Consider the following 26,583-nt stretch of genomic DNA (forward strand, 5'->3'; position numbering starts at 1 on the left):
TAGCAACTGTGACCAAATCGTTCACTCTTGTTCAGATAGTCTGAAATGTTTTGTTATTGGTCCTCAATATTTTCTCTATTTTAAAAGATTATTAATAAGTTTAAATCAGTTAATTATTTGATTGCCTAATATTTTCATTCAGATAGTATAACATCCTACATCAGATCAGATCAGATCAGTCGCTCAGTCATGTCCAACTCTTTGCGACCCCATGAATTGCAGCACGCCAGGCCTCCCTGTCCATCACCAACTCCCGGAGTTCACTCAGACTCACGTCCATCGAGTCAGTGATGCCATCCAGCCGTCTCATCCTCTGTCATCCCCTTCTCCTCCTGCCCCCAATCCCTCCCAGCATCAGAGTCTTTTCCAATGAGTCAACTCTTCGCATGAGGTGGCCAAAGTACTGGAGTTTCAGCTTCAGCATCATTCCTTCCAAAGAAATCCCAGGGCTGATCTCCTTCAGAATGGACTGGTTGGATCTCCTTGCAGTCCAAGGGACTCTCAAGAGTCTTGTCCAACACCACTGTTCAAAAGCATCAATTCTTTGGCGCTCAGCCTTCTTTACAGTCCAACTCTCACATCCATACATGACCACAGGAAAAACCATAGCCTTGACTAGACGAACCTTTGTTGGCAAAGTAATGTCTCTGCTTTTGAATATGTTATCTAGGTTGGTCATAACTTTCCTTCCAAGGAGTAAGCATCTTTTAATTTCATGGCTGCAGTCACCATCTGTAGTGATTTTGGAGCCCAGAAAAATAAAGCCTGACACTGTTTCGACTGTTTCCCCATCTATTTCCCATGAAGGGATGGGACCAGATGCCATGATCTTCGTTTTCTGAATGTTGAGGTTTAAGCCTCAACATTTAAGCCAACTTTTCCACTCTGCACTTTCACTTTCATCAAGAGGCTTTTTAGTTCCTCTTCACTTTCTGCCATAAGGGTGGTGTCATCTGCATATCTGAGGTTATTGATATTTCTCCCGGCAATCTTGATTCCAGCTTGTGTTTCTTCTAGTCCAGCGTTTCTCATGATGTACTCTGCATGTAAGTTAAATAAACAGGGTGACAATATACAGCCTTGTCGAATGCCTTTTCCTATTTGGAACCAGTCTGTTGTTCCATGTCCAGTTCTAACTGTTGCTTCCTGACCTGCATACAAATTTCTCAAGAGGCAGATCAGGTGGTCTGGTATTTCCATCTCTTTCAGAATTTTCCACAGTTTATTGTGATCCACACAGTCAAAGGCTTTGGCATAGTTAATAAAGCAGAAATAGATGTTTTTCTGGAACTCTCTTGCTTTTTCCATGATCCAGCGGATGTTGGCAATTTGATCTCTGGTTCCTCTGCCTTTTCTAAAACCAGATTGAACATCAGGAAGTTCATAGTTCATATATTGCTAAAGCCTGGCTTGGAGAATTTTGAGCATTACTTTACTAGCGTGTGAGATGAGTGCAATTGTGCGGTAGTTTGAGCATTCTTTGGCATTGCCTTTCTTTGGGATTGGAACGAAAACTGACCTTTTCCAGTCCTGTGGCCACTGCTGAGTTTTCCAAATTTGCTGGCATATTGAGTGCAGCACTTTCACAGCATCATCTTTCAGGATTTGGAATAGCTCAACTGGAATTCCATCACCTCCACTAGCTTTGTTCGTAGTGATGATTTCTAAGGCCCACTTGACTTCACATTCCAGGATGTCTGGCTCTAGGTCAGTGATCACACCATTGTGATTATCTGGGTTGTAAAGATCTTTTTTGTACAGTTCTTCTGTGTATTCTTGCCATCTCTTCTTAATATCTTCTGCTTCTGTTAGGTCCATACCATTTCTGTCCTTTATCGAGCTCATCTTTGCATGAAATGTTCCTTTGGTATCTCTGATTTTCTTGAAGAGATCCCTAGTCTTTCCCATTCTGTTGTTTTCCTCTATTTCTTTGCACTGATCGCTGAAGAAGGCTTTCTTATCTCTTCTTGCTATTCTTTGGAACTCTGCATTCAGATGTTTATATCTTTCCTTTGCTCCTTTGCTTTTCGCTTCTCTTCTTTTCATAGCTATTTGTAAGGCCTCCCCAGACAGCCATTTTGCTTTTTTTGCATTTCTTTACATAGTTGTCTTAAAAGTTAGGGATTCAGATAATGATTTAAATTCAAATATATCATCTGTTTTCTTTTCTACAAGCTTTAAATGTTTCATTAGTAAGCCATTGAGATAAAACTAATTACATTTGTTCTTTGTTTTAGGAAAACCATATTGAGACTATCAACTGTGAAAATTTGGAAAATCTCTGCATTGTTCTTCTTAATAAAAATCAGTTGACTTCTCTTCATGGTTTGGATGGCTGCACTAATATCCAAAGTCTTGAACTTTCACATAATAAAATCACTCGAATTGGTGAGAACAATGGAATTTGAATATATCAACATTTATTTTTCATGATTATATATTGTTTCATTTATTCTTCTTTAAGAAAAGGACACAATCTCTAATTTACTAATTTTATCCAAGCCATACTTATTTAATCTTTTACCCAGAAGGAAACAAAACGATTTTTAATATATATAAAAGGAATATGCTCCTACCACTGGCAAATGGGTAGTCATTAGTAGCTCCTTAAATTAGTATATTTACCTCCCTGTCCCTTTTCTTATAACTAACAGTGATTTGAACTCTATTGGGGAATATATTGATATATATTATTATATATATAACATACCCTTGTTTGTTGCCATCATAGTTTTATAGGCCCTATGCTTACTATTGGCTTCCCAGCTGGTGCTAGTGGTAAAGAATCTGCCTGCCAAAGCAGGAGATGCAAGAGATGCAAGTTTGATCCCTGGGTCAGGAAGATCCCCTGGAGGAGGGTACCACAACCCACTCCAGTCGTATTGCCTGGGGAATTCTATGGACAGAGGAGCCTGGTAGGCTGCAGAGTTGGGCACCAGTGAAATAACTTAGCACATACATGCTTACTATCTTCTCAGGAGCTGTCATTACTGTTTCTTGATAGGACATTTCTCTCTTTACCTACATACATCACTTGTACTAACCTTTCCTTCTTTGTGCATGCACGCTGAGTTGCTAAATCATGTCTGACCCTTTGCAACTCCTTGGACAGCAGCCTGCCAGGCTCCTCTGTCCATGGGATTTCTCAGGCAAGAATACTGGAGTCGGTTGCCTTTTCCTTCTTCAGGGGATCTTCCCAAGCATGTCTCCTGCATGAACTCCTGTCTCCTGCAATAGCAGGCAGATTATTTACCATTGAGCCACCTAGAAGCCCTTCCTTCTTTAGATAAGGCTACTACCACATAAAAAGAAAGAACTTGTCTATTTGAATCTCCCTCATTGCCTTTGTCCCTCCATCTGTCATTATGAGACATTACTTTGCCAACAAAGGTCTGTATAGTCAAAGCTATGCATTTTTCCAGTATCTATATAGCTCTGTATCAATAGCAGTTTCCACCCTTATTCTTTGTAATCCATAAAATTCTGTGATGAAAATTCTTTTATTTTTAGGTGTTTTTCTTGTTTTGGGACCTATGTGGGATAACTTTTATAAAGTTTAAAATTAAAATTTTTTTTTTAAATTTTGCATTGGGGTATTTTGCCAATTAACAAACAATGTTGTGAACAGAGAAGGGACCCAGCCATACACATACACATGTATCCATTCTCCCCCCAAACTCCCCTCCCATCCAGGGCACTGCACAACACTGAGCAGAGTTCCATGTGCTATCCAGTAGGTTCTTGCTCGCTATCTGGACATGCTTTTTCTTATTTAAGATCAGCCCTCCTGTTTTCCATAAGTGTCCCTGTCATTCTCCTCTGGTATATTCCTCCATCATTTATCGCCTTCCTCATGTCAGATTTTTCCTGTTGCCATTCATTTCTGCCACTGCCTCATCTCTCTTTCCCCTTGTTGTTAAGTCTTGTGAAAGACTGTTCTGTTCTTGCTCTCACTTCTCATGTCTTACTACTCAACCTCTCTTTTCTGCCACCTGAAATTCAGCTTCTACTCACTTCTATACATTTTCAGTGGGGTAAGTCTAAAATAAAACTCTAATGTTTTTCACTCATGTTTGGCTTAAAATTCTCTGGGTTTTTGTTGTTATTGTGTTTTATTTTTATTTTCTATTGTAGCTTTGAGATTCTCAAGGGACTTGATAAGGGCTTGTTGTCCAGTCAGTCAGTCATATCTGACTCTTTGCGACACCATGGACTACAGTCTGCCTGGCTTCCCTGTCCTTCACTATCTCCCGCAGTTTGCTCAAACTCATGTCCATTGAGTCGGTGATGCCATCTAACCATCTCGTCCTCTGTTGCCTCCTTCTCTTCCTGTTCTCAGTCTTTCCCAGCATTAGGGTCTTTTCCAATGAGTTGGCTCTTCACATCAGTGACCAGAGTATTGGAGCTTCAGCTTCAGCTTCAGTCCTTCCAGTGAATATTCAGGGTTGATTTCCTTTAGGATTGACTGGTTTGATATCCTTGCAGTCCAAGGGACTCTCAAGAGTCTTCTCCAGTGCCTCAGTTGGAAAGCATTGATTCTTTGGCATTCAGCCTTCTTTTTGGTCCAATTCTCACATCTGTACATGACTACTGGAAAAACACATAGCTTTGGCCATATGGATCTTTTTGTTGACAGAGTAATGTCTCTGCTTTTTAATACACTGTCTAGATTTGTCATAGCTTTTCTTCCAAGGAGCCAGCGTTGTTTAATTTCATGGCTGCAGTCACTATCCGCAGTGATTTTGGAGCCCAAGAAAATAATGTCTGTTACTGTTTCTATTGTTTCCCCATCTATTTGCCATAAAGTGATGGGACCGGATGGCATTATCTTAGTTTTTTGAACGTTAAGTTTCAAGTCAGCTTTTTCACTCTCCCTTTTCACCTTCATCAAGAGATTCTTTAGTTCCTCTTCATTTTCTGCCATAAGGGTAGTGTCATCTGCATATCTGAGATTATTGATATTTTCCCCAGCAATGTTGATTACAGCTTGTGCTTCATTCAGCCTGGCATTTCATATGATGTACTCTGCATATAGGCTTCCCTGGTAGCTCAGTTGGTAAAGAATCTGCCTGCAATACAGGAGACCCTGGTTTGATACCTGGGTTGGGAAGATCTGCTGGAGAAGGGATAGGCTACCTACTCCAGTTTTGTTGGGTTTCCCTTGTGGCTTAGCTCAGAAATCTGCCTGCAGTGAGGGAGACCTGGGTTCGACACCTGGGTTGGGAAGATCTCCTGGTGAAGGGAAAGACTACCCACTCCAGTTTTGTTAGGTTTCCCTTTTGGCTCAGCTTAGAATCCACCTGCAGTGAGGGATACCTGGGTTGCGAAGATCCCCTGGAGAAGGGAAAGGCTACCCACTCCAGTATTCTGGCCTGGAGAATTGCATGGAGTGTGTATAGTCCATGGGGTCACAAAGAATCGGACTCGACTGAGCGACTTTCACTTTCACTTTGCATACAAGTTAAATAAGCAGGTTGACAATATACCACCTTGACATACTCCTTTCCCAATTTGGAACCAGTCCATTTTTCCATGTCCAGTTCTAACTATTGATTCTTGACTTGTGTACAGGTTTCACAGGAAGGTAAGGTAGTCTGGTATTCCCATCTCTTTAAGAATTTTCCAGTTTGTTGTGACCCACACAGTCAAAGTCTTTACTATGGTCAAGCAGAAGCAGATGTTTTTCTGGAACAATATTGCTTTTTCTATGATCCAGTAGATGTTGGCAGTTTGATTTCTGGTTCCTCTGCCTTTTCTAAATACAGCTTGTAAATCTGGAAGTTCTTGGTTCACACAGTGTTGAAGCCTAGCTTGAAGAATTTTGAACATTACTTTGCTAGCATGTGAAATGAGTGCAGTTGTGTCTGAATGAATGTTCTTTGGCATTGCCCTTCTTTGAGATTGGAATGAAAACTGACCTTTTCCAGACTTGTTGCCACTGCTGAGCTTTCCAAATTTGTTGGCATATTGAGTAATATAATGGTTAAATATAATCTAGCCTTAAATAATGGTTAATCAATAATTTTCAAAAAATTCTGAATTAGATAAAAATATTACTTTGGTATACTACTAATGGCTTAAAATACTGTACCCCTAAAAGGTACATTCTTTCTACCTTCTCTAACCTACATTTGTTAGGAAATGTGATATGGACTCAATTATCAGGGCATGGGATTGGAGCAAATGAAGGAGCAGTAAGCCTACTCTCTGTGTTTAGGACTGATTCTACTTAGGCCTTCTAAATACTAATTTTATTTGTTTGCTTATATTTTTTTTCTTTCTTTTTTTTCTTGTTGAAAATTTCAAACATTTACAAAATAAATACATGGAGATTCCATGTACCATATTCAACATTTGGTACATCATTACTATTTGTTTTTCTTCTTCTTCTTTTTTAAAACAAATCCCCAAATCAGAGAGCTTCATCCTTTCATACCTTAGGAGATTTTTAAAAATAATACAGTCCCTCCTTAACTACAATGCATTGTGTCACCTAATAAAATTAATAATGATTCCTCTTTCAAGTAATAATCCATGATGCAAGTTTCTTTATTTTCTTAATATTATCAGGGTTTGTTTGACTCATAACCCAATGACCACATATAACATTCACATGGGTGACTGGAAGTTCTCTTTAATCTCTTGCAGTCCTTCCACTTTTCTTTGTCCATACTGTTGATTTTTTGCAAACCTTTATTAATTGCCCTGTACAGTCTGGGCAATTTCCATAAACCTTTATTAATATGACCTATTTGGGGTTTATCCATTTACTTCTTTTTAGTGTATTAAAATTGTTTCACTATGCATGTAAATGTTTCATTTCCTGTTATTGAAAGCTAGTTAACAGGCTTAATTTAATTAAAATTTAGTCATTTTTTGGCAGGAATTTTTCATTTGTGCTTCATAATGCCTGACATCAGAAGTCATACAGTGTTTATTCGCTTTTAATGATGCTACAATTACATATTGGGCATGCTAGTAATAGCCTGGATGCTCCATTATACGGTTCCCCACCCAACAAGCTTGTGTCTGATGCTTTCACTTATTGATTATTGTGGCCTGAATCAATTATTAATGCAACGGGGAATACAAAAGTGAGTTTTCTAATTTGAGCTTTCCTTCCACATTTTTAAAGCTGGAATAATTTATTTAGTAACTATTTGGTTACCTTGGAATCATTTGTAGACGAAAGACAGGAAGACATGCAGAAAGACATGCCTATCTTTATATTAACAAACTATACAATAAGGTCTTATTAGTCCTTGTTACTTTCAGTGCTTCCAAGTGATTTTTTTTTGTTTGTTTTATTTTTTTGCATTGTTTTGGCACTTGTTTTCTCTCTCTCGCTGCTTTCTCTCTTTCTTAGTATTCTTATGAACTTATATAAATTTATAGTACAGAATATTTCAGTTTGTGTTCTTATTATACTGTTTGACGCTCAAAGTGTCCTGTCCTGTGAATTTGAGTAAAGACAGAAAATATTGATATCTCCAATTCAGATTTACTTTTTGAACTTTATAGCTGTGTTCCTTTTCTGTTCCACTATAGTCCTTGGTTGATACCAACACTAACATAACTATTTGCTATATATCATAATACATATATAATAGCTTTGAAACAATAGTGCCAATATTAGAAACATTGAGAAGAATTTAAAGGAAAGCTACTACATTAATTTTGAGATTTTTTTGCACTTCTTTTGGCCCTTGTACTTTGTTACCCAAATGGTATGCTTACTTGGAGTATTTTATCCTTGTGATTATGTTATGAATTTGAAATATAATTGCTTCACTTTTCCCATTTAATTCAATTTTACTTTTGAGATGTAAAGCAGCTATATGTTTCTAGAGTCAAACTACATTTAAAACCTCAAAGAGGTTGTGCTTTCATGCTTGTTCTTTTCACTCTGTTCTCCCATCTGCTTTTTTGTATATAGATATATATGTATAATAATACATGTGTATCACATATATAATATGTGTTTATAAATATACATACATAGATATATATATAAGAAAATATGTGTATATGATAATCCTTTCTTTCACAAAATATAGAATATTTTAAATACTATTCTTTATCTTGCTCTTTTTCATTTAATAACATATAGACAATTAATTCATAGTGTTCTTTTTCCATGGGTTGATAGTATTCGATTGTGTGCATTGACCACAGTCTATTCCACTCATCTCTGGTTGACGGACAATGCATGGTTACAATCTTCCACACTGCTACAATGCTTAACCTGATACCTATGTCATTTCATACTTTATCAGATATATCTTCGGTTAATTTCCTGATGTATATACTTTTGGGGACAAAGGACATCTTTAATCTAGGAACACAGTGCCAGATACACTTTATATGGGTTATAGGTTGTACCATTTTGCCCTCCTGCTAATTCATGTTACTACTGGGGGTTTGGTGGGATTTTTTTTTTGTTTGTTTTTCTTCTGTTTATTATGTTTTTCTTTTCAATTTTTAAGTTAAATATACAATTCAATTATGCTTTTTCATTTTTTACTCTTGTTGACATAAGTACTTAAGTCTATAAATTTTCCTCAGAGCAGTATTTATTCTGCAATTCCTGATATATGGATATTTTCATTTGTTCTATAATTTAATGAAGTGTTTTATCTTTTACCTAAAAATTTAAATTTCCATATGGAAAGGCCATTTTTGTTGTCATTTTTTTTCTAGTTTTATTGCATTATAGTCGGAGAATTATTTTTGTTCTTATATCTGCTTTTTGAAACTTGTGTTTTTCTAATATGTGGTTAATTTTCAGGAATGTTTCATGTGTACTTGAAGGGATTTTTGTTGTTGGAATATAGAGTATATATTTTCGTCTTTTAGCTCTACATTAGTGCTCTTCTATTTTTGGTTTTCTATGTCTACTTGATTCACCTTGGACTGAAGGAGTTGAGCTAGTTTAAATGTATCTTAAAAAAATTTTTTTTAATTAATTTATTTTTGTCTGTGCTGGGCCATCCTTGCTGTGCGTGGGCTTTCTCTAGATGCAACGAGCAGGAGCTGCTCCTTAGTGCGGGTGTGCGGGGTCTGTAGCTGCGGCTCCTCGGCTCTGGCGCTCAGGCTCGGTAGTTGTGGTGCATGGGCTTAGTTGCTCCGTGACATATGGGAACTTGCAGGTGGATCAGGGATGGAACCCATACCTCCTTCATTGTCAGGCGGGTTCTGTCACTGAGCCCCCAGGGAAGCCCTAAACGTATTCTTAATGAGCCTACTTCTTTATTTACATGCTTTGGTTTCTGCTTGATGAACATTGCTCCATGCAGTTACACAGACACTCTTATCTGTGTTATATTTATTGTGGATTTTAGCCTTGAAAAGTATAAGTTCCCTTCTTTCTCTCTCTAATACTTTGGTGACTGAATTCTACCTTATCAGATAGGTTTCATTTTGTTTGTATTTGCCTAATCTAAAAAAAAAAAAAAGTTTTAAACCTTTCTGAGTTACTTTGTTTTAGGTATGTACTTGTATTCAGCATGGATTGGGATTTTATTTACTGATCTGAGCTTAAATGTTTCTCTCTTATACACTGTGGCTGTTTGGACTTATTAATTAATTTAATTCATATGCTTTGTTTTGGTACTGAGCCCACTCAGGGTGAATCTCTGTCTTTCTCAAGGGAGGCTTTGCTGGTAGTAAATGGGTTCTTCCACCCCAGGACACCTTTATTTCTTACTTATCCTTTCAGTTTCTGTAGGATTTCCTTTCTTTTATATATATATATATATATATATTTTTTTTTTTACTTAAATTTATTTATTTTAATTGGAGGCAAATTACTTCACAATATTGTATTGGTTTTGCCATACATCGATATGAATCCACCACAAGTGTACACGTGTTCCCCATCCTGAACCCTCCTCATACTTCCCTCCCCGTACCATCCCTCTGGGTTGTCCCAGTGCACCAGCCTCAAGCATCCAATATCCTGCATCAAACCTGGACTGGTGATTCGTTTCTTATATGATATTATACATGTTTCAGTGCCATGCTCCCAAATCATCCCACCCTCTCCCTCTTCCACAGAGTCCAAAAGACTGTTCTATACATCTGTGTCTCTTTTGCTGTCTCACATACAGGGTTATCGTTACCATATTTCTAAATTCCATATATATGCGTTAGTATACTGTATTGGAGTTTTTCTCTCTGGCTTACTTCACTCTGTATAATCGGCTCCAGTTTCATCCACCTCATTAGAACTGATTCAAATGTGTTCTTTTTAATGGCTGAGTAATACTCCATTGTGTATATGTACCACTGCTTTCTTATCCATTCGTCTGCCGATGGACATCTAGGTTGCTTCCGTGTCCTGGCTATTATAAACAGTGCTGTGATGAGCATTGGGGTACACATGTCTCTTTCAATTCTGTTTTCCTTGGTCTGTATGCCCAGCAGTGGGATTGGTGGGTCATAAGGCAGTTCTATTTCCAGTTTTTTAAGGAATCTCCACACTGTTCTCCATAGTGGCTGTACTAGTTTGCATTCCCACCAACAGTGTAAGAGGGTTCCCTTTTCTCCACACCCTCTCCAGCATTTATTGCTTATAGACTTTTGGATAGCAGCCATTCTGACTGGCATGAATGGTACCTAATTGTGGATTTGATTTGCATTTCTCTGATAATGAGTGATGTTGAGCATCTTTTCATGTGTTTGTTAGCCATCTGTATGTCTTCTTTGGAGAAATGTCTATTTAGTTCTTTGGCCCATTTTTTGATTGGGTCATTTATTTTTCTGGAATTGAGCTGCAGGAGTTGCTTGTATATTTTTGAGATTAGTTGTTTGTCAGTTGCTTCATTTGCTATTATTTTCTCCCATTCTAAAGGCTGTCTTTTCACCTTGTTTATAGTTTCCTTTGTTGTGCAGAAGCTTTTAATTTTAATTAGGTCCCATTTGTTTATTTTTGCTTTTATTTCCAATATTCTGGATGGTGGGGCATAGAGGATCCTGCTGTGATTTATGTCAGAGAGTGTTTTGCCTATGTTCTCCTCTAGGAGTTTTATAGTTTCTGATCTTATGTTTAGATCTTTAATCCATTTTGAGTTTATTTTTGTGTATGGTGTTAGAAAGTGTTCTAGTTTCATTCTTTTACAAGTGATTGACCAGTTTTCCCAGCACCACTTGTTAAAGAGATTGTCTTTAATCCATTGTATATTCTTGCCTCCTTTGTCAAAATAAGGTGTCCATAGGTGCATGGATTTATTTCTGGGCTTTCTATTTTGTTCCATTGATCTATATTTCTATCTTTGTGCCAGTACCATACTGTCTTGATGACTGTGGCTTTGTAGTAGAGCCTGAAGTCAGGCAGGTTGATTCCTCCAGTTCCATTCTTCTTTCTCAAGATTGCTTTGGCTATTCGAGGTTTTTTGTATTTCCATACAAATTGTGAAATTATTTGTTCTAGCTCTGTGAAAAATACCTTTGGTAGCTTGATAGGGATTGCATTGAATCTGTAGATTGCTTTGGGTAGTATACTCATTTTCACTATATTGATTCTTCCAATCCATGAACATGGTATATTTCTCCATCTATTAGTGTCCTCTTTGATTTCTTTCACCAGTGTTTTATACTTTTCTATATATAGGTCTTTAGTTTCTTTAGGTAGATATATTCCTAAGTATTTTATTCTTTTCGTTGCAATAGTGAATGGAATTGTTACCTTAATTTCTATTTCTATTTTCTCATTGTTAGTGTATAGGAATGCAAGGGATTTCTGTGTGTTGATTTATACCCTGCAACTTTAGTATATTCATTGATTAGCTCTAGTAATTTTCTGGTAGAGTCTTCAGGGTTTTCTATGTAGAGGATCATGTCATCTGCAAACAGTGAGAGTTTTACTTCTTCTTTTCCAATTTGGATTCCTTTTATTTCTTTTTCTGCTCTGATTGCTGTGGCCACAACTTCCAAAACTATGTTGAATAGTAGTGGTTAAAGTGGGCACCCTTGTCTTGTTCCTGACTTTAGGGGAAATGCTTTCAATTTTTCACCATTGAGGATAATGTTTGCTGTGGGTTTGTCATATATAGCTTTTATCATGTTGAGGTACGTTCCTTCCATTCCTGCTTTCTGGAGAGTTTTTATCATAAATGGATGTTGAATTTTGTCAAAGGCTTTCTCTGCATCTATTGAGATAATCATATGGCTTTTATTTTTCAATTTGTTAACGTGGTGTATTACATTGATTGATTTGCAGATATGGAAGAATCCTTGCATCCCTGGGATAAAGCCCACTTGGTCATGGTGTATGATCTTTTTAATGTGCTGTTGGATTCTGATTGCTAGAATTTTGTTAAGGATTTTTGCATCTATGTTCATCAGTGATTTTGGCCTGTAGTTTTCTTCTTTTGTGGCATCTTTGTCAGGCTTTGGTATTAGGGTGATGCAGTAAGATTAGATCTCAATTACAGGAGAAAAACTATTGAATATTCCAACATATGGAGGCTGAACAACACGCTGCTGAATAACCAACAAATCATAGAAGAAATCAAAAAAGAAATCAAAATATGCATAGAAACGAATGAAAATGAAAACACAACAACCCAAAACCTGTGGGACACTGTAAAAGCAGTGCTAAGGGGAAAGTTCATAGCAGTACAGGCATACCTCAAGAAACAAGAAAAAAGTCAAATAAATAACCTAACTCTACACCTAAAGCAACTAGAAAAGGAAGAAATGAAGAACCCCAGGGTTAGTATAAGGAAAGAAATCTTAAAAATTTCCAATGAGTTTGGAAGTTTACCTTCCTCTGCAATTTTCTTGAAGAGTTTGAGTAGGATAGGTGTTAGCTCTTCTCTAAATTTTTTGTAGAATTCAACTGTGAAGCCGTCTGGACCTGGGCTTTTGTTTGCTGGAAGATTTCTGATTACAGTTTCAATTTCCATGCTTGTGATGGGTCTGTTAAGATTTTCTATTTCTTCCTGGTTCAGCTTTGGAAAGTTGTACTTTTCTAAGAATTTGTCCATTTTTTTCAAGTTGTCCATTTTATTGGCATACAATTGCTGATAGTAGTCTCTTATGATCCTTTGTATTTCTGTGTTGTCTGTTGTGATCTCTCCATTTTCATTTCTAATTTTATTGATTTGATTTTTCTCCCTTTGTTTCTTGATGAGTCTGGCTAATGGTTTGTCCATTTTATTTATCCTTTCAAAGAACCAGCTTTTGGCTTTGTTGATGTTTGCTATGGTCTCTTTTGTTTCTTTTGCATTTATTTCTGCCCTAATTTTTAAGATTTCTTTCCTTCTACTAACCCTGGGGTTCTTCATTTCTTCCTTTTCTAGTTGCTTTAGGTGTAGAGTTAGGTTATTTATTTGACTTTTTTCTTGTTTCTTAAGGTATGCCTGTATTGCTATGAACTTTCCCCTTAGCACTGCTTTTACAGTGTCCCACAGGTTTTGGGTTGTTGTGTTTTCATTTTCATTCGTTTCTATGCATATTTTGATTTCTTTTTTGATTTCTTCTGTGATTTGTTGGTTATTCAGCAGCATGTTGTTCAGCCTCCATATGTTGGAATATTTAATAGTTTTTCTCCTGTAATTGCGGAGAAGGCAATGGCACCCCACTCCAGTACTCTTGCCTGGAAAATCCCATGGATGGAGGAGCCTGGTAGGCTGCAGTCCGTGGGGTCGCTAAGAATCAGACACGACTGAGCGACTTCACTTTCACTGCTCACTTTCATGCATTGGAGAAGGAAATGGCAACCCACTCCAGTGTTCTTGCCTGGAGAATCCCAGGGACGGGGGAGCCTGGTGGGCTGCCATCTATGGGGTCGCACAGAGTCAGACACGACTGAAGCGACGTAGCAGCAGCAGCAGCAGCTCCTGTAATTGAGATCTAATCTTAACTGCATTGTGGTCAAAAAAGATGCTTGGAATGATTTCAGTTTTTTTGAATTTACCAAGGCTAGATTTATGCCCAGGATGTGGTCTATACTGGAGAAGGTTCTGTGTGCACTTGAGAAAAAAGGTGAAATTCATTGTTGGGGGTGAAATGTCCTATAGATATCAATTAGGTCTAACTGGTCTATTGTATCATTTAAAGTTTGTGTTTCCTTGTTAATTTTCTGTTTAGTTGATCTATCCATAGGTGTGAGTGGGGTATTAAAGTCTCCCACAATATTGTGTTATTGTTAATTTCCCTTTTCATACTTGTTAGCATTTGTCTTACATATTGTGGTGCTCCTATGTTGGGAGCATATATATTTATAATTGTTATATCTTCTTCTTGGATTGATCCTTTGATTATTATGTAGTGTCTTTCTTTGTCTCTTTTCACAGCCTTTGTTTTAAAGTCTATTTTATCTGATATGAGTATTGCTATTCCTGCTTTCTTTTGGTCTCTATTTGCATGGAAAATCTTTTTCCAGCCCTTCACTTTCAGTCTGTATGTGTCCCTTGTTTTGAGGTGGGTATCTTGTAGACAACATAGATCAGATCAGATCAGATCAGATCAGTTGCTCAGTCATGTCTGACTCTTTGCGACCCCATGAATCGCAGCATGCCAGGCCTCCCTGTCCATCACCAACTCCTGGAGTTCACTGAGACTCACATCCATCAAGTCAGTGATGCTATCCAGCCATCTCATCCTCTGTCATCCCCTTCTCCTCCTGCCCCCAATCCCTCCCAGCATCAGAGTCTTTTCCAATGAGTCAGCTCTTCGCATGAGGTGGCCAAAGTACTGGAGTTTCAGCTTCAGCATCATTCCTTCCAAAGAAATCCCAGGGCTGATCTCCTTCAGAATGGACTGGTTGGATCTCCTTGCAATCCAAGGGACTCTCAAGAGTCTTCTCCAACACCACAGTTCAAAAGCATCAATTCTTCAGCGCTCAGCCTTCTTCACAGTCCAACTCTCGCATCCATACATGACCACTGGAAAAACCATAGCCTTGACTAGACGAACCTTTGTTGGCAAAGTAATGTCATATAGGGGTTTTGTTTTTGTATCCATTCAGCCAGTCTTTGTCTTTTGGTTGGGGCATTCAACCCATTTACGTTTAAGGTAATTATTGATAAGTATGATCCCTTTGCTATTTATTTTATTGTTTTGGGTTCGAGTTTATACACCCTTTTTGTGTTTCCTGTCTAGAGAATCTCCTTTAGCATTTGTTGGAGAGCTGGTTTTGTGGTGCTGAATTCTCTCAGCTTTTGCTTGTCTGTAAAGCTTTTGATTTCTCCTTCATACTTGAATGAGATCCTTGCTGGGTACAGTAATCTGGGCTGTAGATTATTTTCTTTCATCACTTTAAGTATGTCTTGCCATTCCCTCCTGGCCTGAAGAGTTTCTATTGAAAGATCAGCTGTTATCCTTATGGGAATTCCCTTGTGTGTTATTTGTTGTTTTTCCCTTGCTGCTTTTAATATGTGTTCTTTGTGTTTGATCTTTGTTAATTTGATTAATATGTGTCTTGGGGTGTTTTGCCTTGGGTTTATCCTGTTTGGGACTCTCTGGGTTTCTTGGACTTGGGTGATTATTTCCTTCCCCATTTTAGGGAAATTTTCAACTATTATCTCCTCAAGTATTTTCTCATGGTCTTTCTTTTTGTCTTCTTCTTCTGGGACTCCTATGATTCGAATGTTGTAGCGTTTAATATTGTCCTGGAGGTATCTGAGATTGTCCTTATTTCTTTTAATTCGTTTTTCTTTTTTCCTCTCTGATTCGTTTATTTCTACCATTCTATCTTCTACTTCACTAATCCTATCTTCTGCCTCTGTTATTCTACTCTTTGTTGCCTCCAGAGTGGTTTTGATCTCATATATTGCGTTATTCATTATATGTTGACTCTTTTTTATTTCTTCTAGGTCCTTGTTAAACCTTTTTTTGCATCTTCTCAATCCGTGTCTCCAGGCCATTTATCTGTGATTCCATTTTTATTTCAAGATTTTGGATCATTTTCACTATCATTATTTGGAATTCTTTATCAGGTAGATTCCCTATTTCTTCCTCTTTTGTTTGGTTTGGTGGGCATTTATCCTGTTCCTTTACCTGCTGGGTATGCCTCTGTCTCTTCATCTTGTTTATATTGCTGTGTTTGGGGTGGCCTTTCTGTGTTCTGGCAGTTTGTGGAGTTCTCTTTGTTGTGGAGTTTCCTCGCTTTGGGTGGGGTTGTATCAGTGGCTGTCAAGGTTTCTTGGTTAGGGAAGCTTGTGTCGGTGTTCTGGTGGAGCTATATTTCTTCTCTTTGGAGTGCAATGAAGTGTCCAGTAATGAGTTATGAGATGTCAATGGTTTTGGAGTAACTTGGGCAGCCTGCGTATTGAAGCTCAGGGCTGTGTTCCTGTGTTGCTGGAGAATTTGCGTGGTATGTCTTGCTCTGGGACTTATTGGCCCTTGGGTGGTGCTTGGTTTCAGTGTAGGTATGCAGGTGTTTGATGAGCTCCTATCAATTAATGTTCCCTGGAGTCAGGAGTTCTCTGATGTTCTCAGAATTTGGACTTAAGCCTCCTGCTTCTGGTTTTCAGTCTTATTTTTATAGTAGTCTCAAGACTTCTCCTTCTATATAGCACAGTTGATAAAACATCTAGGTTAAAGATGAAAAGTTTCTCCACAGCGAGGGACACACAGAGAGGTTCACAGAGTTACATGGAAAAGAGAAGAGGGAGGAGGGAGTTAGAGGTGACCCAAATGAAATGAGGTGGAATCAAAAGAGGAGAGAGCAAGCTAGCCAGTAATCACTTCCTTATGTGTGCTCCACAGTCTGGACCACTCAAAGATGCTCACAGAGTTATACAGAGAAGAGAAGAGGGAGGAAGGAGACAAAGGTGGCCAGGAGGATAAAAGGGGGGAATGAAAAGGAGACAGATCCAGCCAGTAATCAGTTCCCTAAGTGTTCTCCACCGTCTGGAACACACAGAGATTCATAGAGTTGGGTAGAGAAGAGAAGGGGGAGGGAGGATACAGAGGTGACCTGGTGGAGAAAAAGGACAATCCAAAGGAGGAGAGAGCAGTCAAGCCAGTAATCTCACTCCCAAGTAAAAATGGGTACTGAAGATTGGGTTCTTAAAGGTACAAAATTGATAACAAATACCAAAAAGCAAAGATTAAAAATCTAGAGTAGAGGTTGGATTTTCAAAAATACAACATTAAAGAAAAGAAGAAGAAGAAAAAAGTCACAAAAATTATTTAAAAAAAAAATATATATATGAAGTTTGCTTTAAAAAATAGGGTCTTTTTTTTGAAAAGTAATAGTAGGTTATAAAAATGAAAATTAAGGAGTAATAGAGAACTTAAAAATTTAAAAAAGTTCAAAAAAAAAAGAATGATCATAAAAATAGTAAAAATATATATAGGACTTTCTCTGGTGTTGTTGTGGGCAAGGTGGGTTCAGTTCATTTTCGGATAGTTCCGAATATGATTATGATAGTTCCGGATAGGTCTGGCTTATATTTCTCAAGGTCTATAGGCCCCTTCCTATATAGTTGGTACTAATGACAGGGTTTTAATCTATTGCACCTGTCACTTCCAAGGTGGTTCCCTCTGTTTTAGCTTCTTCTATTTGCTGGTCTCTTCTGTGTCTGATTTCCACCCTGACACAAGGGGGGCGGTGGTAGACACTTTTTTTAGGCTCACTTGTTTATTCGCGCTGTGGGAGGGAGGGTCACTGCAAACAAATAACACTGGCATGTGCTCGCAGTGTCCCAGCCACACTGGGCCTGCCCCTGCTCACGGCGCGCGTGCCCTCCCTGCCCAGACTGCTCAGGCTCTAGGTTGCTCCACTGGGAACCATCTGAGGCCAGCCCTGGGAACCATCTGAGGCCAGCCCTGGGCTGCATGCACCTCCCAGGTCTAAGCCGCTCAGGTTCAGGCACTCGGGTAGTCCTCAGAGACGCAGACTCGGTTGCGCCTGCGTTTTGTGCCTTTCCCAAGTCCGAGCAGCTCAGGTGATGAGGTGTTTGGTGAGCGCGGTCACTGTGACTTACCTCCTCTCTTGTCCCTGCTGCTCGGTTTTCTGGGTGTACAACCGGCGCACCTTCTCAGGCGGATGATGACTGTCCAGAACCCCAAGAAGTCTTAGTTAGCAAAGAAGCCTGCTTGCATTTTGGTAGATAATGTCTCTCTGGGGCTGCAATTGCCCCCTTCCGGCTCTGGCTGCCTGTCACCGGAGGGGGATGGTCTGCAGCCGGCTAGTTCTGTTCAGTCCATTGTTCTGTGCGCAGGTCTGGCGGTGTCTTAGGTTAGGGCTTTTCACCTGGTAGCTATCCCACAGTCTGGTTTGCTAGCCCAAGTTAGTTCCCTCAGATTGCCCTCGGGGCATTCAGGCCCTGTCCTTACTCTAAGCAATGCAGCCCGCGCCTCCGTGCCCAGCCCCCGCTTGCTAGTGGCGGGTACAGGCATCTGCGCTGCTTCTCCACTGGGGGAGTTACTGTTGGGCATGTAATCTGTGGGTTTTAATTATTTATTTATTTTTCCTCCCAGTTATGTTGCCCTCTGTGGTTCCAAGGCTCGCCACAGACTCCGCAGTGAGAGTTGTTTCCTGGTGTTTGGAAACAACTCTTTTTAAGACTCCCTTCCTGGGACAGAGCTCTGTCCCTACCTCTTTTGTCTCTTTTTTTGTCTTTTATATTTTTTTCCTACCTCCTTTTGAAGACACTGGGCTGCTTTTCTGGGTGCCTGATGTCATCTGCCTGCATTCAGAAGTTGTTTTGTGGCATTTACTCAGCGTTTAAATGTTCTTTTGATGAATTTGTGGGGGAGAAAGTGGTCTCCCCGTCCTATTCTTCTGCCATCTTAGGACCACCTCCCAGGATTTCCTTTGTAAAAGTGTGAATTCAGCCTGGATTGTGTTGATCCCAGATACTTATTATCCTACTTAGAAAAAAATTTAACTTGTGATTTCTTTGTCTCCCACTTGCAATGAAAGGATAGGTTGTGAGTATTTTGATTTCTTTGCTGCACTTTATGAGTTTCTGGCAGAGATTTAGGGAGAATTGAATCTAATCAGTTACCATCAACTCCCCCTTTTGTTGTTTAATAAGGGAAACATATAGTTGTTTTCACAAGGCAAGCTTTTGTTTTGCAAACATTTCAAGACACAATTTTTAAAATGTAGTGTATATTGCTTTTTAATATGTTTATTTGCCTATGTGTCCATGCTGCCTACTTTGGGACCATTCATGACTTCTCCCATATGGAAATACTGATACTTTTGATACAACTTTTATATTAAAATTTTAATTTAAAATGCATACAGAAATAATTTTGTTGTTGTTGGAATGAAAGCAAGTGCACTGATAATGTATGTTACTTTATTGGCAAGCACTAAAGCAAGTTTGAGAGAAAGAAAAAGGTTGTTTGTAAGAAGAAATGCTTGAACTTCCATTCACTTCATTTTCATTGCCAGCAGTTCTGTATGGGATTTTTTGTAGTCAGTGAATTTCCTGGGATAGGATATCTGCAAGATTTATGTGAAAACTGCCATAGTATTAATTGATGTACCTGAGGTATCTCTGTGTAGTACACTTGAGCAAACAAGGTAAAAGACATCTTTGCTGTCTGTTGGGTACCATGAAATGCTGTATTTATGGAGTGTGAGAAGAGTATACAGGAGAAAGTAGATTTTCTGAACCAGTTGGAGTCTGTTTTTCATCTTCAGGAACTGCTTATGGAGATTCTGGTTGAGCTAAGTGAAAAGCATAGATTTTGTCTTTCAATGATATATTGATGCCAAGAACTCTTATGAAGGGGCACAAAGATAGATTTGTGTTTATAAGTTAATAAGTCACCATTCCATACTATAATATTTCTTAAGGAGGTGAAATAAAATTGGAAGCAATACCGCATATTCTACACTTGTATTTTCGAGTTTAATTTGTTCCTAATTCTAACTAAGCTATAATTATTACACTAGTTAATATGTGATATAAGTTCTAATTAATCTTTTTATTAGAAAATATTGTACAGTTTTATTTGACTTTATTTGCATTTAGTGAATCAAAATAGTAACTCTGTTATTCTCTTTAAGGCAGTTCATTTGAAATCATTTGTTGGTAAATATTTTCCATTCTAGTTGAAGTAGTTAATTGTAGAAATAGAAACATAATGTGAACTATACTTTTTCAAAGTAAAAGTTTAAAATTTACTTCTATAAATAGTAATGAAGTTAACACTTTGTTTAAGTATGTTGTTGCTGTGATTATGGAAATGAAAGTTTCTAATTGTTAATCATATCTGAAATATTAGTCTCAAATATAATTCAAAATTATATCCTTAAGATATGTTACATATTGAGGTACAGATTATTTTCTGGTCAAATGTAGCAAAAAATAAACTACTATGTTGGGTATACATGGTCATATAAATTTCATAGTAGTTTAATGATTACTTTTTTGATCTGGATTATTTTGCACACCTTGAATGCGCAAAATAATTGCTTTAAGCTCTTTAAATTAACTTTAGATTGATTATTTTAAAGACAGATTTATTTTAATGGGAAAAGAGATTTTATTATACTTTTTAATTCTGAATAAAGTTTTATGTTTTTTCCTTAAAGTTACATGAATCTTTATCTTTTATAACTCACTTTAATTTAGGTGGACTTCAGTTTAAATTTTTTTTAAATTTTATTCTATTTTTAAACTTTACAAATTGTATTAGTTTTGCCAAATATCAAAATGAATCCGCCACAGGTATACATGTGTTCCCCATCCTGAACCCTCCTCTCTCCTCCCTCCCCATACCATCCCTCTGGGTTTTAAGGCTTGTTACCATCATTGTATTTCATGCTTTCTTTTACCTGAAATTTCCCATTAAGAAAATTTCGGCAAAATTGGTAAGATTTTGTTTCTATAAGTAATGTTGAGAAAAAAATGAAAGAAACTTTTCTTAAATAAATGTTGCCACAGTGATCATTAAAGCTGATAAAACTCATCTGTGGGGAATCTTTCATGTTTTGAGTTATTTTTTTTAAATGAAGAGCCAACACAAATGAAAAATAGGTGATTTGTAAATTATAATTTGTTTTCTTTTATCCTCCAAAAATATGTTGTATTTTATTGACTTTCTAGCAGAAACATTTTAAAACTAAATTAATTTTAAAAATTCATGCTTCATGACCAAGATGTTTTATAGAACTTAGTATAATCAATATAGTAATAGATAACTTTTTTTTTTACTACCAACCAGACATTTATTTTATGTACTTTATACATATTAACTCATTTGATTTTCACATAAGTGGTATGAGTTGGGTACTGTTTAATCTTTTTTTTTTTTACAGATAAGAAAACTGAAATACAAAGTTTAAGTAAGTTGTCTAAAATCACACCATTATTTAGTGATAGAGCCAGGATTTGAAAATCACTTGTCTATGCTGATACCTGATTTTTTAATTGTTGCATTCTATTTCCTCTCTCATAAATATGCATTTAGTATAATTTAAGGTTATTACTGTTTTACTATACCATATTATAAACTCTTATGCTGAAACATATAATTTTAAGATTTATTCACTAATAAGTTTATTAATGAGCAAATATATTGAGCACTGACTATGTGTAAATGTTTTTCCAGGCATTAGAACAGAAAGAAAGAAAATAGGTGTAAATCGATATATTTTCTTTGTTGACTATTGGGTAAAAATGAAAATAAGTGTGTTGTTAATGTGTAAAAGCATATAATTGTTTTTGTTTCCTTATTCATGCAGCTTCTGTCTCTGGTATTTTAGTAAAACTTTAATCTGGAAAAATGGTTCCTTTGAGGCCAATAATTTATAAATCATTAATTTATAAATTTCAGGTAACACATTTGTAGAAAATATTATTGTAACTAGATAGATACCAGGAGTTTTTTTTTGTTGTTGTTTTTTCTTGCTGCTTTATTTTCAGTTAATACTGCCTTTGAAAAAAATGAAACTAGTATTCTAAGTTTGAAAGATACTGAACTAATTCAGCATTTTCACCCAGGTTTGATTACTGTATTATGGCTCATGGAGAAATGTGCCTGAGTTAATTCTTGCTACCAAATGTTGTCATTGGAACATTAGGAAAAAATAATGAAGTAAAATAAGAGAAAGCTGTAGATGTTTTGCTTGTAGGAATGTTTCTCATTATACACTTAGTGAACTCCTTGGATTCCACTAGATGGCGCTAGCTTACTAAATACTACACAATGCCTAGTACAAAGCTGAAAGGGATTTTGCAGATCTGCCAGTCCAGGCTTCTTGGTTTACAGATGGAAAAACAGACCTACATAGTTTTTATCTAACTTCTGGCATAGGTGGGACTAGAATCCTCATTTCCTGATTCCTGTTTCAGTATTCTTTTTTTTTTTTTCCCTATACAACCTGTATGATCCTGAAGGACTTCTGATGGAAATTGAAAATCTCATGTGTAACTTAGCACGTTTGTACATAGCTGTCAAACATAGCAGTCGTGGAGCAACTCAAGGAGGTAGACCTTACCAAACACTTATTTAGTGAAAACCTTCCGCCTGATTCAACATCTTTATTTTTGCTGTTCCTTAAAGGAAAGTTGTTTTTTTTTTTTTTTTTTCCCCTCCTGTGGCAGGAATGTTTTATTAGACGATTGGCTCATGTCTGTGGGAGGAATTCTTTGAAATAGATATTTATAACAAGTATAGCAAAATGCTAATTTTGCCACAGGCAATGGCTTTTTGAGGGATAAATGTACTTGACTTCAGTTTTATTTTGTGGGACCTAGGAAACTTTTAAAGGGCTACTAAGGAATATATTGAAGCTGTAGACTCAAGAAGATTTAAGCAATTCTGTATTATATGAAAGTCCTTTAAAAGAGACTGTTGAATTTTGGGGGAGTTTATTTGTTTTGTTTTGGATGGGTTGTAGAAGAAATGTCAGAAATTTTGACTGGGAGAGAATAATTTTCTTAGAGATGTTGAGGAAATAATGATACTCTAACATAAGTCTTGCTATAGGTCTATTTTGCTCAATTCTCATCCTTTATTTGACAACAAAGAGTTTCTAAGATTAAAAGAGGAAGGGGGTCAATTTATTCTAACTTCCTTCCCATCTAGATTCTGCCTTTTGATCCAGTGCATTGACTGGGTCAAATTACTGTTTAACCAGTTGTGTATAGACATTTCTGAGTGTGTATTAATATCCTATTCCTTCTTCAAGTTTTAGCTCAAACATATCTCTTTGAAGCCTTATTTGGTCACTGCAGTTACAGTTTTCTAACTCCTTTTTTTTATGAGGGTGATTGTTAGTAAACAATAACTATTACTTTTAGTACGAACATGTGAAAGTGTTATACATACTACTGAAAATATTTTTCTTAATCCTCCCAATAGTATGAAATCATTCCCATTCCACAAAAAAAGGAACAAAGGATTAGAGAAGTTAAATAACTTGTTTATATATATAGCTATTTTCAAATAGGCATGTGTTTTTAAAATTCAGGACTGCCTGCCTCAGGGCCTGCTCATTAGTGATATACCCTGAAGTGAAGTGAAATTCCCTCAGTAGTGTCAACTCTTTGCGACCCCATGGACTGTAGAGTCCATGAAATTCTCCAGGCCAGAATACTGGAGTAGGGAGTCTTTCCCTTCTCCAGGGGATCTTCCCAACCCAGGTCTCCCGCATTGCATGTGGATTCTTTACCAGCTGAGCCACAGGAAAGTCCAAGAATACTGGAGTGGGTAGCCTATCCCTTCTCCAGCGGATCTTCCCAACCCAGGAATCGAACCAGAGTCTCCTGCATTGCAGGTGGATTCTTTACCAACTGAGCTATCAGGGAAGCCTTAGTGATATATACCCTACTGCTTGTTGAATGGGGCACTGGTCCTGTTAGCATAGTCCCAGAGGAAACATGATTTACGTGACTCCTGTGATGATTGTAGATTGCAGATCTTTATTGTCATAGGTTTTTTTTTTTTTTTTAATATTTTTACTGTAACACTGGAAAAACACAAATGAATTTTTTTGGACGATCCATTTTTGAGGCCATGTTATCTGGTGCACACAAATTTATAACTGTTATCAGTTAAGTTCAGTCACTCAGTCGTGTCCAACTCTTTGGGACCCCATGAATCACAGCACACCAGGCCTCCCTGTCCATCACCAATTCCCGCAGTTCACTCAAACTCACATCCATCGAGTCGGTGATGCCATCCAGCTATCTCATCCTCTGTCGTCCCCTTTTCCTCCTGCCCCCAACCCCTCCCAGCATCAGGGTCTTCTCCAATGAGTCCACTGTTCACATGAGGTGGCCAAAGTACTGGAGTTTCAGCTTGAGCATCATTCCTTCTAAAGAAATCCCAGGGCTGATCTCCTTCAGAATGGACTGGTTGGATCTCCTTGCAGTCCAAGGGACTCTCAAGAGTCTTCTCCAACACCACAGTTCAAAAGCATCAATTCTTTGGCACTCAGCTTTCTTCACAGTCCAACTCTCACATCCATACATGACCACTGGAAAAACCATAGCCTTGACTAGACGAAACTTTGTTGGCAAAGTAATGTCTCTGCTTCTGAATATGCTATCTAGGTTGGTCATAACTTTCCTTTCAAGGAGTAAAGCGTCTTTTAATTTCATGGCTGCAGTCACCATCTGTAGTGATTTTGGAGCCCAGAAAAATAAAGTCTGACCCTGTTTCCACTGTTTCCCCATCTATTTGCCATGAAGTGATGGGACCAGATGCCATGATCTTCGTTTTCTGAATGTTGAGCTTTAAGCCAACTTTTTCACTCTCCTCTTTCATTTAACTGTTATAGGTTTCTGTTAAATTGACCCACTTTATCATTTTTTAATGTCCCTTTTCAACTGTATCAGAGCTTTCATATTTGGTCTTGTGTGTCTGACAAAATCAAACCAGCTTTCTTTTGAACTCAGGACTTTTCTGACATTCTTAAAAATTATTGGGAACCCAGTTAGCTTGCATTTATATGGGTCATATATATCAATATTTACTGTATTAGAAAAAACTGAGATGTGTGTTTTTATTTGTTAATTCATTCAAAGTTTAATAAAGTCTTTGCATTTGTAACAGTTTTAGAATAATGTATTTTTAAACAAAAAAAAAATACAGTGAGAAGAGGGTCATTGTACACATATTTGCAAATCTCTTTAATGTCTAACTTAACACAAGACAGCTGGATTTCCGTGTGTCCTTCTGCATTCAATTTGCTACAATATCACACCTCATGTAGCCTCTGGAAAGCTCCACTATACACTCTTGAGCAAATGCTAGTAGAAAAGACAAATGGCCTCTTAGAATTATTATGAAAACAGGTTTAACTCCATGAAATCTTTAAAAAGTATCTCTGGGTAGGGACACTGTAGCACACTTTGAGAACTGCTGTTTTAGTGTTTACATAATACATCTTTCTCTAACCTTTCACTTACAGTATTTCTACAAGTTCTCTTCTTGGAATTTTTGTACTATAACAGAAAAATGTGTTGTTTTGTTATTGTTTTATCTAAAATGCCTGACAAATTCAGTTTGATTTGTAGCCTTTAAGTCCCTGATAGTGTAATCAATAATTAAGTACAGTTATTGAGATATTTGAGATTCAATTAATCTATTACTATTTGATTCTATTTGTTCTTCCTTTTCTGCTTTTTTCCCCTCTTTTCTTGCCTTCTTTTGCTTTTGCTGAGGATTTAAATTATTCTATTTTTCTTTTATATTTTCAGTTTTATCTTATTTTAGTATTCTTTTGGCTTACCATAGATGTTATATCATTCCTTCTTTCTTTACCAAATCTAAGTTTATTTACCACCTTCCTCTTTATTCCAAGGCAATTCTAGGATCTTAGAAAATTTAATTTGTTCTCTCCCAACTTAATGTACTATCAGTAAGTTATTAACTCTGCGTGCATATATATGTGACTATATGTGTGTTTTGAATGCCTTAAGACAACATTATTTTATAATGTCAATATCATTTGGATTTTCCAAATTTGCTGACATGTTGAGTGCAGCACTTTAATAGCACCATCATTTAGGATTTTAAATAGCTCTGCTGGAATTCTCTCACCTCCATTAGCCTTATTGGCAACAGTGCTTCCTAAGGCCCACTTGACTTTGCACTCCACCATGTCTGGCTCTGAGGAGAGACTACACCATCATGGTTATCCGCGTCATAAAGATCTTTTTTTTTTGTACAACTGTTCTGTGTGTTCTTTCCATCTCTTCTTGCTGTCTTCTGCTTCTGTTAGGTCTTTACCATTTCTGTCCTTTATTGTGGCCATCTTTGAATGAAATGTTCCTTTGACATTTCCAGTTTTCTTGAAGAGATCTCTAGTCTTTCCCTTTCCGTTGTTTTCCTCTATTTCTTTGCATTGTTCATTGTTCGTGCTAGTAAGGTTATGCTCAAAATTTTCCAAGCTAGGCTTCAGAATTACATGAACCAAGAACTTCCAGATGATCAAGCTGGGTTTAGAAAAGGCAGAGGAACCAGAAATCAAATTGTCAACATTTGCTGGATCATAGAGAAAGCAAGGGAATTCCAGGAAAAACATCTACCTCTGTTTCATTGACTAAAGTCTTTCACTGTGTGGATCATAACAAAATGTGGAAAACTCTTAAAGAGATGGGAGTACCAGTATCCTGCATCCTGAGAAGCCTGTATGTGGGTCAAGAAGCAACAGTT

The 26,583-nt window shown here is 37.3% G+C and overlaps 1 protein-coding gene across 5 annotated transcripts in view; it reads left to right on the plus strand.

The window, feature by feature from the left end:
* Positions 1-26,583, plus strand: part of LRRIQ1 (leucine rich repeats and IQ motif containing 1) — a 225,845-nt gene that overhangs the window by 34,267 nt on the left and 164,995 nt on the right. For 3 of the 5 annotated variants that reach the window (XM_059886782.1, XM_059886783.1, XM_059886784.1), the window contains exons 10-11: positions 2,238-2,388; positions 21,236-21,262. In XM_059886782.1, coding sequence (XP_059742765.1) covers positions 2,238-2,388; positions 21,236-21,262 — 178 coding nt within the window. 5 annotated transcript variants of the gene reach the window in all.

Source organism: Bos taurus, chromosome 5, assembly GCF_002263795.3.
Source record: "Bos taurus isolate L1 Dominette 01449 registration number 42190680 breed Hereford chromosome 5, ARS-UCD2.0, whole genome shotgun sequence".
Classification (NCBI taxonomy): domain Eukaryota; kingdom Metazoa; phylum Chordata; class Mammalia; order Artiodactyla; family Bovidae; genus Bos; species Bos taurus.